Source organism: Antedon mediterranea, chromosome 2, assembly GCF_964355755.1.
Source record: "Antedon mediterranea chromosome 2, ecAntMedi1.1, whole genome shotgun sequence".
Lineage (NCBI taxonomy): Eukaryota > Metazoa > Echinodermata > Crinoidea > Comatulida > Antedonidae > Antedon > Antedon mediterranea.
Window position 1 is genome coordinate 4,737,160 of NC_092671.1, and position 21,060 is coordinate 4,758,219.

General features: G+C 32.9%; 1 protein-coding gene across 1 annotated transcript; it reads right to left on the reverse strand.

Moving 5' to 3' along the window:
• Positions 1-57: 57 nt before the first annotated feature.
• On the reverse strand, positions 58-19,510 carry LOC140039196 (tolloid-like protein 1). The gene is made up of 10 exons (XM_072084791.1): positions 19,507-19,510; positions 19,160-19,189; positions 18,356-18,706; positions 16,947-17,161; positions 16,613-16,739; positions 15,969-16,331; positions 15,218-15,298; positions 2,227-2,350; positions 864-1,048; positions 58-212 (listed from the first exon to the last, which is right to left on the reverse strand). The coding sequence occupies exons 1-10, from the start codon at positions 19,508-19,510 to the stop codon at positions 58-60; spliced, it is 1,635 nt and encodes a 544-aa protein (XP_071940892.1).
• Positions 19,511-21,060: the final 1,550 nt, after the last annotated feature.

Here is a 21,060-nt window from a genome sequence, read left to right on the forward strand (position 1 = left end):
GGGACACTATTTAGACTCAAATGCGTCCCCTTAATAGGAGACCTACTATTAATACAATTATATTACAATACCTAATACCAAATCTGTGAAACCCAACTGTATATGTTTGCCACGTGGTGCCTTTATAATCCACTGACAGTAGCCTTTGTCAGTTGACGCATAACTAACATCATATTTCTCTCCAGATGTCAATGTATACTCATGGATACAATCTAGAAAAAAGAAATATAATTTTAACTTTGACAAAAGAGATTAAATTAAAAACAATTTTTACACTTAACCCTGAACATTTTCTATGTTAATGTCAAATTAAATATTCAACGATAACCTTCTTATTTTGTCCAGGTACGACTGATTTGCGCTAGAGTGTTCTTCACAAAGGTATGCCAAGTGCAGATACGAAACAAGTTGGCAGTGACCACACTCTCTGCCATAATCATCTGTCAATGACAGCCCACAGCTCTTCTAAAGGACCAGGGTTTCAACTTCAATGTAAGTTCTTACAATGTGTCAGATTTTCTTTAATTAATGTTCAAGTTTGTAGCCAAATTTGTGCAAAGCCAAAGCATTAAAGGACAACTTAACCAAGAACCATATTTTGACAACGTATTAGGGATGTACATATAATTTCAGAACAATTGTGAGATTTACGATATTTCTGCGCGCAGCCTTAGAACCAACGGCGTAAATTGTGCTTAACAAATTCTACCTCATGAGTTTATTTTATGGTTCTTGGTAAAGTTGTCCTTTAACTCTCTACATGATAATTTTACTCTCAACTACCTCTATTTTTCTATTTAACTCTCCAAGATTTAACGCCATAACTACACACTATGCATCATAACTCCAGAATATTAACTTACCAACTGCCGGAGACACTGTTAACATAAATCCTTTTCTCGAACCAGAAGAATCCGCATTAAATTGAATCCAGGCATTCTCAGAATCCAGGACAATGTCTTCTGGTAGATTTGAACCCGTGAAGATGGCGTACCTTGATGCCATGTTGGATGGATCGTTACCAGTTCCAATCACCAACACATCATAACTGTAAATGGTAGTTAAACAGAAGTATTATCATTATTTGCAGTAGAATTCCTAATAAGGGGACACCTTCAGGCCCCTAAAAAGTGTAGGATGTTCACTGAATTGTTAAAGCATAATAAAAATGGAAAATGGCCCCATAATAGGATTGATCCAAAGGGGGTGGGGGATTCTACTGATGATGATGAAATGGCCAGATGGCCAATGTTATTGATCTATGTTTCCCCTATGTTACCTTTTTTTAAAAATTAAATAAACACTTTAACAGTTAAATCCCTATCCATATTTATAAATATAGAGGGGCGTTATCTTGTAGTAATATATCTTGAGTTTTTAGTATATTTATTCAACTTCACATGATGAAAAAGTTCTACTATAATCAACTTAAGATAAGGCAGAAAAAGTTGCAGGTCTAAAAACATAAGCAGTGAGTCAAGTCAACTTAACCTACAATAGGGACTTTATGAAACAGGAAGGGAAGACGGGAAGCCATAGGATAGTGCTCAGGAAAAATTTATGAGCTTTAACAAAGTGGGCGGAGCTTAGCGTGAAATTCCTTCTTAACTTTTTGAGAACGATAAAGTTGTCATTTTCCCATTTACGGAAAACTAGAAATAAAACTCTAAACAATATTTAGGAAATGCAAAAACAAATTTGACTGTCTTATCTATGAAATGTTGGATATCAGACAATTAAAACCTAGTCTGAATAAACAAAGTGACTCTGTAAAAGCTAAGCTTTTCATTTGACAGGATGTTAGACAATAGGTCTTTTGTTATTTAAACTTTGACCCTTGGCTTGTGCTACTTAATTAGTTGTTGTTTTATATTTTATTCATTGGACTTGATAATGACCACATGATGGAGTCGAAACGTCGTTCTCTTTTAAGCGTTATTTTTATATTATATAAATATTTGAACTTCTAATTTAATTGTTTAATGAAATAACATTTTTATTCGGTTAAAATGGCTCTGTTAAAAGCATCGTTTAAATGCAAGGCCCTATAGCTAGGCCTACGCTATCACCAGAGCCAAGCAATTCAGAAGAGGATGGATCGGAGAAATATACTGCTGGTCAACGGGTGCGTAACTAATAAACGGCTATGTTGACTGTATATGATTTTACGCTCTAGCGAACACCGGACATTCGTCGTCCACTTCCTAACCGTCGTGTAATACTTACATGTACTCAATATAAAAATCAGAGAAGTCTATTTTGAGTCTCTGCTCAGGATTTCCAATCAACAACCAAGTGTATACAATATCATTAGGATATTGATTAGGATACTCAGGACTTTTTATTACAACTGTGAGACAAAAAAAGAAAGAATCATTCAGGATTTATAAAACAGTAAATGAATACTACAAATAAACTGATCCAAGTGTTTACAGTGCGTGCCGTCATGTGTCGCAGCAATTTGATTTTAATATGTGATGTGATATTCTTGCCTTTTAAATATTAAATATTAACTAGAATTTAATTCGTCACTTTGACGAATTATAGGTGATCATTTTTATCATTTTAATGAAATTAACATTTTTTAAACATGCATGTACGTTAACATGCGATCGTAAAAAGTTGATGTACGCCATCCTATGACATGATGCATATACACTTATAGTGCTGAGTTGTACCTATTATGTGTCATATACAATATGTACAGTATATACTGTATATCTATATACAGTGTAGCATAGGTGAAATTATGGGACCCACATCATGTTCTAATTTTTTGGTATGATGGAATTATCGTAATAAACTCGAAGATGACAATTTCGAAAGATAATGAATTGAGCAAATAAATATACGGATTGGAAGAGAATTTGACACGTAGAAGCGCAATGCGCGCTCTTTGAAATTTGTATAAATTTGACGAAAGAGAGAAAAAAACTACTTTTTAACTTCAACTGACCATTTCATAATGTCACAACATCCGATAGGCCTAATTTTTATATGAATTCATATCTACATTTCATCAGCTTTTATAATAAATTATAATCTTCAAGGTCACCTTTAATTCTGAAGAGCTGTAAGATATTCAAATATATGGTGTAGCTGAAAATACACGACCTAGGTTATTCAGGTTTTTACGCATGATGCCGTCATCAAAATGAAAATGTTGACAACTCATGAGAAAGTTAATTAATTGAGCAAGCACATACTAAAATTTGTGCAAAAATTGGGTTCAAATAACGGAGATGCGCTCTATTGAATGTGATAACCCACACAAAAAGATAAAAATTACTAATTTTTTAATTCAAGTGGCCTTTTGATGACGTCATACCATTTTGTACGTCTAATGTGTATATACATTTATATCTACAACTCATTTGCTTCCATATTAAGTTAAAAAAATTGGGGGGTCATCTTCCATTCTGAAGAGTTATATTCATTTTAAAAAGGCCCTACTTTTTACCATTTTTAGCACTTTTGTACAATTAATGTGCGCATTTTGTCATTTTTAACGTGCTCGTATAGCGTTATTTTAAGTCTAAATGGACTAAAAAACGGTGAATGTACTAAGGATGGTGCGTAAAATGGGATTTATATATCAAATTTTATTTTTTACGCTTTTTAAGTAACGCGCGCGCAAAAACGTGTTTTTGCGCAGTAATTTTTAGGAACACGCAAATGGCCTAATTCATGCCCTAAATTGATCAAAACTCAATTTTGAGCTTTTTAAATTTTAAACACGCAATTTCACGTGGATGACCTTGTAACACGTAAGTTTTTATTTGATAATATTTTTACCCTTCACCTGAACTTTACGTATAGTGAATTTTATTGATATGTAATAAAGAGTTATCGAGATATGATTGATAGTGTAATTTCACAAAATCGCGTATTAATGACGTCACGGTTAAGTGATCACGCTGAAAAGCTTATTATGGCTAAGTTAAAGTATTTGAAAGACATGGTGAAATTTTTGTGATCGTTGCCATTCAACTTTTTGAGATATTTGTTACACAAATTTGTACAGAGAGAAATAAATAATAAGAAAGAGAAGACTAGATTTGAACTCGTCACTTTGACGAGTTCGGGTTATCCGCGCATACGCAACATGCACATACTTTAAACTATATGAACCTCGACAATTATTATGCCATCCTTTGACATGAAATAAATATGTTTACAGTGCTGAATTGTACCTATTATGTAGCATACATCATATTACAGTATTTTACAGAATAAACTGTATGTTATATACAGTGTAGCATAGACGAAATTACGAGACCCATCTTTTAAATCCAATTATTAACACGATAACATCATCAAATTGACATATAAAGATAACCATTTTAGAAGATAGTTATCTAAATAATTACATTAAAACAAATTTGAAGAATTTTGGGCACGTAAAAGCGAGATGCGCTCTAATTAATGTGATGAGCAATAACGAAAGAGTAAAAAACTCTATATTTTACATTCGTGTGGCCATACGATGACGTCATAACATCCGAGGGGTAAAAATTCTGCATGAATTCATATCTACAACATATCTACTTACATATAAAATTTAAAAAATTGGGGGTCGTGGATGATCCTGAGGAGCTATAATAGATTAAAAATAAGCATAATTTTGACAATATTTTGTAACTTTTTCAACTAAAACGCACGCAAATGGTATAAATCAACGTGTTCGTATGACGTCATTTTAATTTGAAATGATGTCAATCTTTTTTAAAATGACTAGGAAAGACTGTAAAATTATAATTCAAGAGAAAAACACACGATTTTTATGCTCCGTGCGCACCTTACGCGTAATTTTTTTCGCGCGCGTGGGAATTTTTTACATGCTCAAAATCTCATGATCAGCGTAGAAAGTTGATTAGAAATTAATTTTGCGCATTTTTAAATTTTAAATGCGCGTGCGCGCGTAACTTCTTGTAAAACATGCCATTTTTAATCCATAGAAAGTTTGCCCAAGATATGACTTAAATTTTCACCAAGTGTCAATACAAAATAACTTTTGGTTTATAATCTATGATCAATCATTGAAATTCATAAAATCGCGCGTAACTTACGCTGCGCGACTCTAACGTCATATAACGAAGTTTCTTGCACATCTACACATACAGGTCAATCTTTTGACAAAGTTATACAATCTTATGTTCACAAGTAATAGAGATATGCTGGTCACAAAAATCCGGGAAAGAAAGAAGAACTAGACATGAAACTCGTCACTTTGACGAGTTAGTTATCCACTCGACAAACGTCACGTGCACGTCATACGTTAGAATATTGCACACAGAAAAATATTAAGGCATTATGAACTGAACTGAAGAATATGATATGTTGTTATTTCTGAATTCTGTTATTTTGTGTCATATACATAGTAACAGTACAATCTGTATACATTATCACAAACAGTGTAAAATAGGTGAAATTACGGGACCCGTATTTTATTGTAATTTTTAACATCTTGACGGTTTCAAAATGAAATGTAAAAGTAGAAATTTCTGAATGAAATTATCTCAGCAACAACGTATTAATGTGTAGAAGAAATTTGAATACGTGAAATATTGATGCGCGCTCTTTTAAATGTAATGAAATATAATGCAAAAGATGAAAATACGACTTTTTTTATTTAACTGGCCATATGATGACGTCACAACATTCAATTGGCACAATTTACACATGATTTTGTATCTACAATACAATAGCTTCCTGAAAACGTTTTAATTGTGATTATCACATTTTATTCTTACGAGGCATAACAGATTAAAATTTACTGTAAAGATGAAATTAATGACCAACGTAATTTAAATTTTTAGGCATAATGACGTTAAAAAAATTAAAAAATTTTTAATTCATGCAAAAGATAGTTGATAGATCTAGAATATATTAAAATCGGAATGAAAATGGACAACGAATAAGTGGAGATGCGTTCTATTAAATGTGATGAGCTATGACGAAAGAGACAAAAATCCTATATTTTATATTCGCGTGGCCATACGATGACGTCACAATGTCCGGTTAGCCATATTAATGCATGATCAGATATCTACAACTCATCAACTTCCAGAATATGTAATTAAAAAAAAAGTTCTCCATGTAGTTTAGAATCTATGACTGTTTAAAAATAGGCATAATTTTGACGAATTTTGGAACTTTTTCACCAAATACGCGTGCAAATTATCTAATTCGACGTGCTCGTATGACGTAATTTTAAGTCGAAATTGTTTAAAATTTGGTAACATTACTAGAAAAGGCTGAAAAAACATAAATCAAGCGAAAAAAATATGTTTTTAACGCTACGTGTGCACCGCGTGCGTAAAAATGTTCGCGCGCGTGGGAATTTTTGACATGCTCAAAATGACATGAAACGCATAGAAAGTTGATTAGAAGTTTATATTTCGCACGTTAAAATTTTAAACGCGCGTGCGCGCGTAACTTTTTGTGAAACATGCTATTTTTAATCCATAGAAAGTTTGCGCTTGATATGACTTAAATTTTCACAAAGTTTCAAAACAAAATTATGTTTGGTTTTTAGTCTATGATCAATCATTGAAATTCATAAAATCGCACGTAAGTCACGTTGCGCAACTCTGACGTCATTCAAAAATAGGAGGTGCACAAGTTCACGTAAATGTCGATATGTTGACAAAGTTACGATATGTTCTGTCTACACGTTTTAGAGAAACGCGACGCACAAAAATGACAGAAAGAAAGAAGTACTAGACATGTAACTCGTCACTTTGACGAGTTAGTTATCCGCTCGACAAACGCCACGTGCACGTCATACGTTAGAATATTGCACACAGAAAAATATTAAGGCATTATGACCTGAACTGAAGAATATGATATGTTGTTATTTCTGAATTATGTTATTTTGTTGTCATATACATAGTATACACAGTACAATCTGTATACATATCACAAACAGTGTAAAATAGGTGAAATTGGGACCCGTATTTTATTGTAATTTTTAACATCTTGACGGTTTCAAAATGAAATGCAAAAGTAGAAATTTCAGAATAAAATTATCTCAGCAACAACATATTAACGTGTAGAAGAAATTTGAATACGTGAAATATTGATGCGCGCTCTTTTAAATGTAATGAAATATAACGCAAAAGATGAAAATATGACTTTTTGTATTTAACTGGCCATATGATGACGTCACAACATTCGATTGGCACAATTTTCTTATGATTTTGTATCTACAATACAATAGCTTCCTGAAAACGTTTGAATCGTGATTATCACATTTTATTCTTACGAGCTATACCAGATTAAAATTTACTGTAATGATGAAATTAATGACCAACGTAATTTAAATTTTTAGGCATGATGACGTTAAAAAAATTAAAAAATTTTTAATTCATGCAAAACATAGTTGATAGACCTAGAATATATTAAAATCGGGGTGAAAATGAACAACGAATAAGTGGAGATGCGCTCTATTAAATGTGATGAGCTATGAAGAAAGAGACAAAAATCCTATATTTTATATTCGCGTGGCCATACGATGACGTCACAATGTCCGGTTAGCCATATTAATGCATGATTCGATATCTACCACTCATCAACTTCCAGAATATGTAATTTAAAAAAAGTTCTCCATGTAGTTTAGAATCTATGACTGTTTAAAAATAGGCATAATTTTGACGAATTTTTGAACTTTTTCACCAGAAACGCGTGCAAATTATTTAATTCGACGTGCTCGTATGACGTAATTTTAAGTCGAAATTGTTTAAAAGTTGGTAACATTACTATAAAAGGCTGAAAAAACATAAATCACGCGAAAAAAATATGTTTTTAACGCTACGTGTGCACCGCGTGCGTAAAAAGTTTCGCGCGCGTGGGAATTTTTGACATGCTCAAAATGACATGAAACGCATAGAAAGTTGATTAGACGTTGATTTTTCGCACGTTAAAATTTTAAACGCGCGTGCGCGCGTAACTTTTTGTGAAACATGCTATTTTTAATCCATAGAAAGTTTGCGCTTGATATGACTTAAATTTTCACAAAGTTTCAAAACAAAATTATGTTTGGTTTTTAGTCTATGATCAATCATTGAAATTCATAAAATCGCACGTAAGTCACGTTGCGCAACTCTGACATCATTCAAAAATAGGAGGTGCACAAGTTCACGTAAATGCCGATATGTTGACAAAGTTACGATATGTTCTGTTTACACGTTTTAGAGAAACGCGACGCACAAAAATGACAGAAAGAAAGAAGTATAATACAGAAAAAAACTAGATTTGAACTCGTCACTTTGACGAGTTCGGGTTATCCGCGCATACGCAACATGCACATACTTTAAACTATATGAACCTTGACAATTATTATGCCATCCTTTGACATGAAATAAATATGTTTACAGTGCTGAATTGTACCTATTATGTAGCATACACCATATTACAGTATTTTACAGAATAAACTGTATATATGTTATATACAGTGTAGCATAGACGAAATTACGAGACCCATCTTTTAAATCCAATTATTAACACGATGACATCATCAAATTGACATATAAAGATAACCATTTTAGAAGATAATTATCTAAATAATTACATTAAAACAAATTTGAAGAATTTTGGGAACGTAAAAGTGAGATGCGCTCTCGTTTAAACGCAATGAACTTTGACGCAAGAGATGAAAATATGACTTTTTGAATTCAACTGGCCATATGATGACGTCACAACATCTGATTGGCAAAATATTCACATCAATTCGTATCTACAATCCAATAGCTTCCAGAAAACGTTTTAATCATGATTATCACTTTTTAATCTGACGAGCTATAACAGATTGAAATTTACTGTAAAGATGAAAATAAGTGACCCAAGTTATTTACGTTTTTAGACATGATGACGTCATAAAAATTAAAATATTTTTAATTCATGCGAAAGATAGTTGATTGACGTAGACAATATTATAATTTCGGGGGAAATGGAATACGTATAAGCGAGATGCGCTTTGTTGAATGTGATGAGCAATAGCGAAACAGTAAAAAATCCAATATTTTACATTCGTGTGGCCATACGATGACGTCATAACATCCGAGTGGTAAAGATTCTGCATGAATTCATATCTACAACATATCTGCTTACATATTAAGTTAAAAAAATTGGGGGTAACGGTTGATCCTGAGGAGCTATAATAGATTAAAAATAGGCTTAATTTTGACATTATGTTGTCACTTTTGCAACTAAAACGCGCGCAAATGGTGTAAATCAACGTGTTCGTATGACGTCATTTTAATTTGAAATGATGTCAATCTTTTTTAAAATAACTAGGAAAGACTGTCAAATCATAATTCAAGAGAAAAACACATGATTTTCGTGCTCCGTGCGCACCTTACGCGTAATTTTTTTCGCGCGCGTGGGAATTTTTGACATGCTCAAAATGTCATGATCAGCGTAGAAAGTTGATTAGAAATTAATTTTGCGCATTTTTAAATTTTAAATGCGCGTGCGCGCGTAACTTTTTGTGAAACATGTCATTTTTAATCCATAGAAAGTTTGCCCTTAATTTAACTTAAATTTTCACAAAGTGTCAATATATAATGACTTTTGGTTTATAATCTATGATCAACCATTTAAATTCATAAAATCGCGCGTAACTCACGCTGCGCGACTCTAACGTCATATAACGAAGTTTCTTGCACATCTACAGCTACAGGTCAATCTTTTGACAAAGTTATACAAAGTTATGTTCACAAGCAATAGAGATATGCTGGTCACAAAAATCCGGGAAAGAAAGAAGAATAACTAGACATGAAACTCGTCACTTTGACGAGTTAGTTATCCGCTCGACAAACGCCACGTGCACGTCATACGTTAGAATATTGCACACAGAAAACTATTAAGGCATTATGACCTGAACTGAAGAATATGATATGTTGTTATTTCTGAATTCTGTTATTTTGTGTCATATACATAGTATACACAGTACAATCTGTATACATATCACAAACAGTGTAAAATAGGTGAAATTATGGGACCCGTATTTTATTGTCATTTTTAACATCTTGACGGTTTCAAAATGAAATGCAAAAGTAGAAATTTCAGAATGAAATTATCTCAGCAACAACATATTAACGTGTAGAAGAAATTTGAATACGTGAAATATTGATGCGCGCTCTTTTAAATGTAATGAAATATAACGCAAAAGATGAAAATACGACTTTTTGTATTTAACTGGCCATATGATGACGTCACAACATTCGATTGGCACAATTTTCACATGATTTTGTATCTACAATACAATAGCTTCCTGAAAACGTTTTAATCGTGATTATCACATTTTATTCTTACGAGCTATAACAGATTAAAATTTACTGTAAAGATGAAATTAATGACCAACGTAATTTAAATTTTTAGGCATGATGACGTTGAAAAAATTAAAATATTTTTAATTCATGCAAAAGATAGTTGATTGACCTAGAACATATTAAAATCGGGGTGAAAATGGACAACGAATAAGTGGAGATGCGCTCTATTAAATGTGATGAGCTATGACGAAAGAGACAAAAATCCTATATTTTATATTCGCGTGGCCATACGATGACGTCACAATGTCCGGTTAGCCATATTAATGCATGATTCGATATCTACAACTCATCAACTTCCAGAATATGTAATTAAAAAAAAGTTCTCCATGTAGTTTAGAATCTATGACTGTTTAAAAATAGGCATAATTTTGACGAATTTTTGAACTTTTTCACCAGAAACGCGTGCAAATTATTTAATTCGACGTGCTCGTATGACGTAATTTTAAGTCGAAATTGTTTAAAAGTTGGTAACATTACTATAAAAGGCTGAAAAAACATAAATCACGCGAAAAAAGCATGTTTTTAACGCTACGTGTGCACCGCGTGCGTAAAAAGTTTCGCGCGCGTGGGAATTTTTGACATGCTCAAAATGACATGAAACGCATAGAAAGTTGATTAGAAGTTGATTTTTCGCACTCCAAAATTTTAAACGCGCGTGCGCGCGTAACTTTTTGTGAAAGATGCTATTTTTAATCCATAGAAAGTTTGCGCTTGATGTGACTTAAATTTTCACAAAGTGTCAAAACAAAATTATGTTTGGTTTTTAGTCTATGATCAATCATTGAAATTCATAAAATCGCGCGTAAGTCACGTTGCGCAACTCTGACGTCATTCAAAAATAGGAGGTGCACAAGTTCACGTAAATTTCGATATGTTGACAAAGTTACGATATGTTCTGTTTACACGTTTTAGAGAAACGCGACGCACAAAAATGACAGAAGGAAAGAAGTACTAGACATGAAACTCGTCACTTTGACGAGTTAGTTATCCGCTCGACAAACGCCACGTGCACGTCATACGTTAGAATATTGCACACAGAAAAATATTAAGGCATTATGACCTGAACTGAAGAATATGATATGTTGTTATTTCTGAATTCTGTTATTTTGTGTCATATAGTATACACAGTACAATCTGTATACATATCACAAACAGTGTAAAATAGGTGAAATTACGGGACCCGTATTTTATTGTAATTTTTAACATCTTGACGGTTTCAAAATGAAATGTAAAAGTAGAAATTTCTGAATGAAATTATCTCAGCAACAACGTATTAATGTGTAGAAGAAATTTGAATACGTGAAATATTGATGCGCGCTCTTTTAAATGTAATGAAATATAATGCAAAAGATGAAAATACGACTTTTTTTATTTAACTGGCCATATGATGACGTCACAACATTCAATTGGCACAATTTACACATGATTTTGTATCTACAATACAATAGCTTCCTGAAAACGTTTTAATTGTGATTATCACATTTTATTCTTACGAGGCATAACAGATTAAAATTTACTGTAAAGATGAAATTAATGACCAACGTAATTTAAATTTTTAGGCATAATGACGTTAAAAAAATTAAAACATTTTTAATTCATGCAAAAGATAGTTGATAGATCTAGAATATATTAAAATCGGAATGAAAATGGACAACGAATAAGTGGAGATGCGCTCTATTAAATGTGATGAGCTATGACGAAAGAGACAAAAATCCTATATTTTATATTCGCGTGGCCATACGATGACGTCACAATGTCCGGTTAGCCATATTAATGCATGATCCGATATCTACAACTCATCAACTTCCAGAATATGTAATTAAAAAAAAAGTTCTCCATGTAGTTTAGAATCTATGACTGTTTAAAAATAGGCATAATTTTGACGAATTTTGGAACTTTTTCACCAAATACGCGTGCAAATTATCTAATTCGACGTGCTCGTATGACGTAATTTTAAGTCGAAATTGTTTAAAATTTGGTAACATTACTAGAAAAGGCTGAAAAAACATAAATCAAGCGAAAAAAATATGTTTTTAACGCTACGTGTGCACCGCGTGCGTAAAAATGTTCGCGCGCGTGGGAATTTTTGACATGCTCAAAATGACATGAAACGCATAGAAAGTTGATTAGAAGTTTATATTTCGCACGTTAAAATTTTAAACGCGCGTGCGCGCGTAACTTTTTGTGAAACATGCTATTTTTAATCCATAGAAAGTTTGCGCTTGATATGACTTAAATTTTCACAAAGTTTCAAAACAAAATTATGTTTGGTTTTTAGTCTATGATCAATCATTGAAATTCATAAAATCGCACGTAAGTCACGTTGCGCAACTCTGACGTCATTCAAAAATAGGAGGTGCACAAGTTCACGTAAATGTCGATATGTTGACAAAGTTACGATATGTTCTGTCTACACGTTTTAGAGAAACGCGACGCACAAAAATGACAGAAAGAAAGAAGTATAATACAGAAAAAAAATTTGATGAAACAGGACGATTACAAGGAGTTATCCGCTACTAAGCGGATAACTAACTAGACCTGAAACTCGTCACTTTGACGAGTTAGTTATCCGCACGACAAACGCCACGTGCACGTCATACTCGTTGGAATTTTGCACACAGAAAAAGATAATGGCATTATGACCTGATCTGATCTGAAGAATATGATATGTTGTTAGTGCTGAATTCTGTCAATTTTGTATCATAGTATCAGTATAAACAGTATAATCTGTATACATATTACATACAGTGTAGAATAGGTGAAATTACGGGACCCGTCATTTATACCATTTTTTAACATGGCGACGGTATCAAAATGAAACACTAAAATAACAATTTCGGAAGGATATTATCTCAGCAACAACATATTAACCTGTAGAAGAAATTTGGATACGTGAAATATAGATGCGCGCTCTTTTAAATGTGATGAACTATGACGCAAAATATAAAAATACAACTTTTTTTATTCAACTGGCCATATGATGACGTCACTACATCTGATTGGCAAAATGTTTACATGAATTCGTATCTACAATCCAATAGCTTCCAGAAAACGTTTTAATCGTGATTATCACATTTTATTCTTACGAGCTATAACAGATTAAAATTTACTGTAAAGATGAAATTAATGACCCACGTAATTAAAATTTTTAGGCATGATGACGTCATCAAAATTAAAATATGTTTAACTCATGCGAAAGATAGTTGATTGACCTAGACAATGTTAAAATCTCGGTGAAAATGGAAGATGGATAAGCGTGATGCGCTCCATTGAATGTGATGAGCAATAACTAAAGAGACAAAAATCCTATATTTTACATTTGTGTGGCCATATGATGACGTCACAACATCCGTGAAGAAAAAATTCTGCATGAATTCATATCTACAACATAACTGCTTTCATATTAAATTAAAAAAATCAGGGGTAACGGTTGATCCTGAGGAGCTATAATAGATTCAAAATAGGCATAATTTTGACAATATTTTGTAACTTTTGCAACTACAACGCACGCAAATGGTCTAAATCAACGTGTACGTATGACGTCATTTTAATTTGAAATGATGTTAATCTTTTTAAAAATGACTAGGAAAGGCTGGAAAATCACAATTTAATAGAAAAAAACATGATTTTCATGCTGCGTGCGCACTGCACGTGTAAAATTGTTCGCGTGCGCGGGAAATTTTGACATGCGCAAAATGTCATGAATGGCGTAAAAAGTTGATTAGAAATTAATTTTGCGCATTTTAAAATTTTAAATGCACGGGCGCGCGTAACTTCTTGTAAAACATGCCATTTTTAATCAACAGAAAGATTGCCCTTGATATGACTTAAATTTTCAGAAATTGTAAAAAAAAAAATTATGCTTGGTTTTTAATCTAAGATCAATCATAAAAAATCATAAAATCGCGCGTAAGTCACATTGCGCAACTCTGACGTCATTCAAAATAGGAGGTGCACAACTTCACATAAATGCCCATGTTTTGACAAAGTTATGAAATGTTATGTTTACCCATTTCAGAGAAACGCGTCTCACAAAAAGGAAGGAAAGAAAGAAGAATAATACAGAAAAATATTGATCCAATACAATCACAAGGAGTTATCCGCTACTAAGCGGATAACTAACAAAGAAGATGATGAAGAAAAAGATATTTACAATCACAAGGGTTATCCGCAACTTAAAGTTGCGGATAACCAAAAAATTTGATGAAACAGGACGATTACAAGGAGTTATCCGCTACTAAGCGGATAACTAATAATACAGAAAAAAAATTTGATGAAACAGGACGATTACAAGGAGTTATCCGCTACTAAGCGGATAACTAATAATACAGAAAAAAAATTTGATGAAACAGGACGATTACAAGGAGTTATCCGCTACTAAGCGGATAACTAAATAACAAAGAAGATGAAAAAAGATATTTACAATCACAAGGGTTATCCGCAACTTTATAAGTTGCGGATAACCAAATAAAGATTTCATACAATAACAATAGGTGATCATTTTATTCTAAATGATCACCTAATAAGGTAAAAGGTATGTGAGTCATGTGAACATAGATAAATGAACTGTGTGGAGATCGTAATGCCTCAGAATTGGTTGGATGGTCATTTTCCCCTTAACCTCTCTATATTAATTTTTAAGTAGGTGCTCATTTACCCGTTGAGACTGGTGTTTTTATCGGGAATTGAACCTGGGTCTTCTCCTATATGATAGTGAATTGTCCTAACCACTCTGAATGATATCACATTTTAAACAGACGAAAAAAATGATAGTAAATTGAACTTTGCCCTTAATTTTCTACACCACCAAGGAAAAATTGCACTACACACTGGCTATTAAACAATCAGATAGCACGAAATGTATTATTTGAAATTAATCCTACCTCCATTTGCTGGAACATTGTATGTATAATTATTAAGTGTTGCTGTTGGAATTGCATCAGATGGCTTGTTGTTATGAACTTCTGGAAAAAAGAAGAAATTTGACAGTTAGAAATGTGTCAACCATGATAGCTCTAGCACAATTAACAAGTCCCTAACCATGTGTAGATTGAGGGTTCAAACACCCACCCCCCACCCCCTTTTTTTGCTTGAAGCTTTTTTCTTCTAGAGACAAGCAGCGGAAGTATGGGTTAAACATGCCAAATCCCTGTAAAAATCCGGGGGTCTTTCAATCCATGACACTTCACAAGGGCTTTTAGCAAACACAGATATTTCTTGCAACCACCTAACTTTAATTGTAGAGCTCTACGGAAGTTGTATGTCATGTTCCACCCATCCTCTGTCTACACTGTCAAACTCTATGTGACAAAAAGTTTGATATGCTCATTATATATTAATATAAATATTTATATCTGTAACTCTGACAGAGTGTTCTAGATGGCATAAATAAATGCTGATTCAAAATAAGCTATGAGTTGTTAATGAAGGCTTGTCTGACCATTCCAACATATGGACATAATGGTGTTATAGCACTAGCATATTTGGCCATATATTTGGGCATCACTTCCATATTTGGGCAAATCACAAACTATTTTGATAGTGTAGACAGAGGTAAGACCTTCTGTGCATTTAGGCCATATACTTTTTTTGAACAAAATGAAAATGCACATAAATATAAATATTTCAACCTACTGTTCGTAGTAGAAGTTTGATACACTTGTAATGTCAATGCAAACCCACGTCCACTGCTAGAGTAGTCACTAACAAACGTAATAGTAACTTTGGAACCTTGTGTTCTTAACTGATCGTATACCACTTGATTTCCAGTAAATTGCAAATTCCCACCATTTTCGCTAGTAATATACATAACATCATACATGTTTTCCATGTCAATATCCAGTATATCAATCACAATTTGTTGACCAGAGGAAGCGGAGATTTCATATACAGATTGCATTAGATTTGGATAATTATTTGGATAGTTCGAGGAAGTCAAGCGTAACAATGAGCCGGTCTTAAGTGTTTCTGTTATTACATTTTGTTTACGATCTGGAACTGTAAAGAAAATAATAGATAACATATTAGTAATCATAACACACCTAAGAACATTCTTACCATTTGATTGCTTCGAATTCAAATAGTGGCATTCATAATTTCAGTCTATTCAATGGAAATGTTCTGCTAAATTATTCTATTCAACAGCCAGATTGTTGTACAAATGTTGAGGTTGTTGCAACGCAGGCCAATAAACCAATCTATAGTAAGCTATGGATTATCATTTAGCATCTGATTTTTGTATATAGTACTTAATAGTGTATTTCTATTCAATTACCAACCTCCTGGACTGTCCTCTATGTGCATTCGAAACCCAGATCCACTTGTAGATCCCATTGAGTAGAAAGTTACATAAATCACACTAGCACTGGTCACATAATTTTTAGGTAGATTTTTGCCATTAAGGCGCTGTAAAAAAAAAAACATATGAATATTGACAATAGTACAATTTGCATTTTAAACAAAAAGAGAAAAGGTTCAAGCTAACAGGCAAATAAAAAAAAACATGACAAACACAAACCACACAAAATGCAGGTAAAAACTCTAGAGATTGTTGAACCAACACTCTTAACCACCCAAAATGGTAATGACGCAACAAAAACAACATTTGTTTACCAAATACTTATCTGGATAGCTGTCATCCTCAATCTGTAGATAGTCATCACTACTGATGTCAAAGGCATCAAAGACAAATTCAAGTCCACTGGTGTCATCTGATGAATGTAGCATATATGTGCAGTTAATCTGTTCAGGATAAACATCGGGCCAAAATAAAGATGAAATATTTGCTGGGCTACGGAAGTGTAGAAGCTCATCACAGTCAGTTTTGACTACAAAAGAAATAATTAGTTACATAACATTACATAACACAAACACACACATTGTTGCATTATTGCTGTTGCAGTGAGTAACCTTAATGGATGGACCCTTCACAGTATTTTTGAAATAAATGGATACATTAACATACCTAGCCTAGGCTATGCCTAGAACTGTAGTAGTACTAACCTAGGGGAATCCCTAACCTAGTAGGTCTAGGCATAACTAGTTTAGTAGTAGTCCACGGTCTATCTAGCTCTCTGGCCTATCTTTGCTAGTTCTAGATAGAGTAGCCTACTAGCTAGGCCAAGCAAGGCCCTATCGTAATAGCCTCGTCCTGGTTGATACTATAGGCCTATACTACAGACAGGAGCAGCATTAATAACTATGATGGTATCCTTTAAATCAAGTCTTAATCTTATTTTATATAGGCCTAACAACGTCAAATATTAAATTAGCAGATTTATAAAGATTATAAAGATATATGAAAAGAGCGGTCAAATTAAAACCGAAAAACAGTCATGCTCTGCTAAAAAAAATCTATTTTAAAGAGGGCGCAATAACAAATAGTAAAAATAATATTCGGCAAAATTTGATTAACATAAATAAAAGTACATAGGCCTCAGAGTAGTCGACCAAACCAAGTCAGAAAATATTTAAAAATGGATTGTTTACTACATTAAAAATACATGTAATTAAATTGTTTTTGGTGTTCATGCCATTTTTACTAGAAAACTTACATGAAAAACTGTAATTTAAAGAAAAAAATAGTCACAAGTTTGGGTTTTGGTTATAAATCCCATTATTTGGTCTTTTTTGTAAGTTTTTTAAATAACTTAATTAAAATTGCCTATTTCAAAGTATGATGTTATTAATCTGGATCCCCATTGTGAAAATACATTATAAGCAACAATACATTTAAATTTGGTAAGTTTCAGACTGCTGACCATGGGTGAAGCTCTGTCTACACAAAATTTATGTGACAAAAATGTGATCATTTGCCCATGATTACATATTTGGGCATATCACTACCATATTTGGCCACATCACACTTTTTTGTCAAACGAGTTTGATAGTGTAGACAGAGCTTAAATGTGCTCACATGGACTGACATTTAAGAATAGTTTTTAATAGTAGGTCTATAACATTTAGACTAAAATAGCGATTGTTATTTCTTTAATGATAGGAATCTTTTAAAACGTCTGTACCTGAAGTATTGTACGATAACGAGAATCCCTTTCCATTGATAGATTTATCCGTGATAAATCGAAACCAAACTTCTCGGCCGTTTAGTTCCAAAGTATCTGGGATATTGCTGGTAGAATCATCTCCTGTTAGATACTCGGCATTTTCAATATCACTGGAATCGCTACCAATACCATAATACAAGATGTCCAACTTATTTTCCAGTTGAAAATCTGTAATTGTGACTGTATACTGGTACGCTAACGGAACGTCAATGACGTATGTGCAATCTAGGTTATTGTCGTAACCACCAGCCGGATTATTTGAAATATCACCTGTAGATTCAGTGTAGGTTCCACCGCATGACGATTGCCCTGAAAGAAAAAGCCATAATAGTGAAGACAGTACGCAATCATTGTTTCTCTCTACAGATATCCGGCCCTGCTGTAGGCCTAGTAATGAAGAATTCTGACCTAGAGAACTTGGTCGAAATCCTGCTCGAGAATTATCAAATAGACTCATACTATAAAGGCCTATAATAAATATTTATAATATACGCATTAATTAGGCCTTCCGTTCGATTATGTGCAACATATATAACATCTAGATCACTAACAATAATGATGACTATAATTATGCATAGAGCACCTATTACATCAACATTTTTTAAAGAAAAAACATTAATGCATTATTTATTTTGCATAGTGGATCACAGGTAAAAGGGTTGATAGATTTAGTTTTTTTAATTTCAAATTAGTTAAAAAAAATTCCCTTAGTCCATAATCAAGTGTAACACTGTATTCAATCTTATCTTACTTAGATCTTACTTTCTATATGCTTAGAAAGCGTGCTAGAGGCTTAAAACAAGTAAAAATGAATCAAAACAAATACATTTGAAGAAGAAAAAAAGATTATAAAACTACATACCGTTACTAATGGGAACATTAATAAAGTTTAAAATAACTCCAATTATCAGTAACCTGTAACCCAACATTCTCGTCGGTTCCTTCATTGCCAAACGTTCCGAGAGTGCGTGTGGATAAGATCACGAGAACGTTACAAGTACAGCTAATAGGCGTAGGTCTACACATTGTTCTAAACTCTTATTGAACTAAGTCAATCCTATCTAATTATTATCTTTTTAAAAAAACATCCCAACCCAATGGTATCTTACCCATTATGATAACAATTTGATTTTGGCAAGCATTATCGATTAGCTATTCTCCCAATGTAAATAACTAAACCTCAGTCATACCAATTTTGAACTCCCGCAAATATTTTGACTTGGACTTCGAACAAACTTTGTGAACACACTATTAAATTAGCAGAATCATCATTAGTTGTGATGACAGTGTCTGGTACCAGCCCTAAAAGCACACCTTGTGTTGATGGTTTCAATTAAAAAACATTTAGTTAAGATAAATTCCACCCTAGATTATAACCAGTGAGATGATAATGGCATGGCGTATGTACAAAAGGTAAATGCAGTCAGTTGATTTATCAGACAGTTATCTAAAAAGGCGCGTTACATAAAACGAACTCAACTTCCAATTTCATAACGGTTTTGCACATGTTATCTTTTTGTTAACCACTTAAAATTTAATCTACACGTTAATATCAAACATTATTAACATCAATGGTATTTCATTTTATCAGACAACATACCTTTCTCATTGAAATACACCTCAACAAACGTTTCTCTCTCTCTCTCTCTCTTTTTAAACAAGGCAATTAGGTATATGGATTTAATCATTTAAAAAATGTTTCAATAAATATACAGGATAGGCCTACTGATGTAAAGCTCTGTCTACACTATCAACATACCAATTTGGACATGATAATGTCGTATCACGACTATATTTGGGCATATCACTACCATGGGCACATCACACATTTTTGTCAAAGTTTGATAGTGTAGACAGAGCTTAAGAGTAGCTATAATGTAGTATAATAAGTAAAGTTCCATTTACATGAAACGCCAAAATGTCTTTAGGAACAAAGGCAAAACTCCAAAGATCCATAGCACACAACAAAAACTACTGTAGTCTTTGGCGAGTATAGTTGAAGAAGTCGTGAGAAATAAAATACTGATCTGACAAGATTTGAAACCCAAGACCCAATGATCGGTAACCAAGCATTCAAACCACCGGGAAATTCCACTCCATTATGCTGACAAAGCGAAACATGAAAGAGGATAAGTGTGAACTGCAGGTTTAAAATTATTTTTATGAGATATTAAAAAGTGCAATCATATTGATGACTTCCAGTTTTTTAAGACTTGAACGCCATTTTAAACAGGACTGCACAACTTTGTTTGTCATGTGTTAAAATTGGAATTTCTTTTATTTTAATTATGATAATAATCGTTAACCTGGAATATTATTATGTTATGTATTATTATATATTATTATGGTCAATTATTTGGTTTCCTAGATTTATGAAAATAACGATTGTGAGGCATTTGATAAAAAAGCAAACTGCCTTGAAATGTCTTGACATGTTTCGAGAAACTATTCTCATCATCCGAACAGAAAACAACGCAGAGACATTTTAAGTCAGTTTGCCTTTTTATCAAATGCCTCACAATCGTTATTTTGAAAGTTCGGTGGAATCATATGATTTATTTATAAAAATTCTTACAATTTGCATGAATTTTGTTGTAAATTTGTGTAATTCTTAAACTTCAGGAATAATTAATTATGTAGTTCCCATTGCAGAGTGTTGGAAA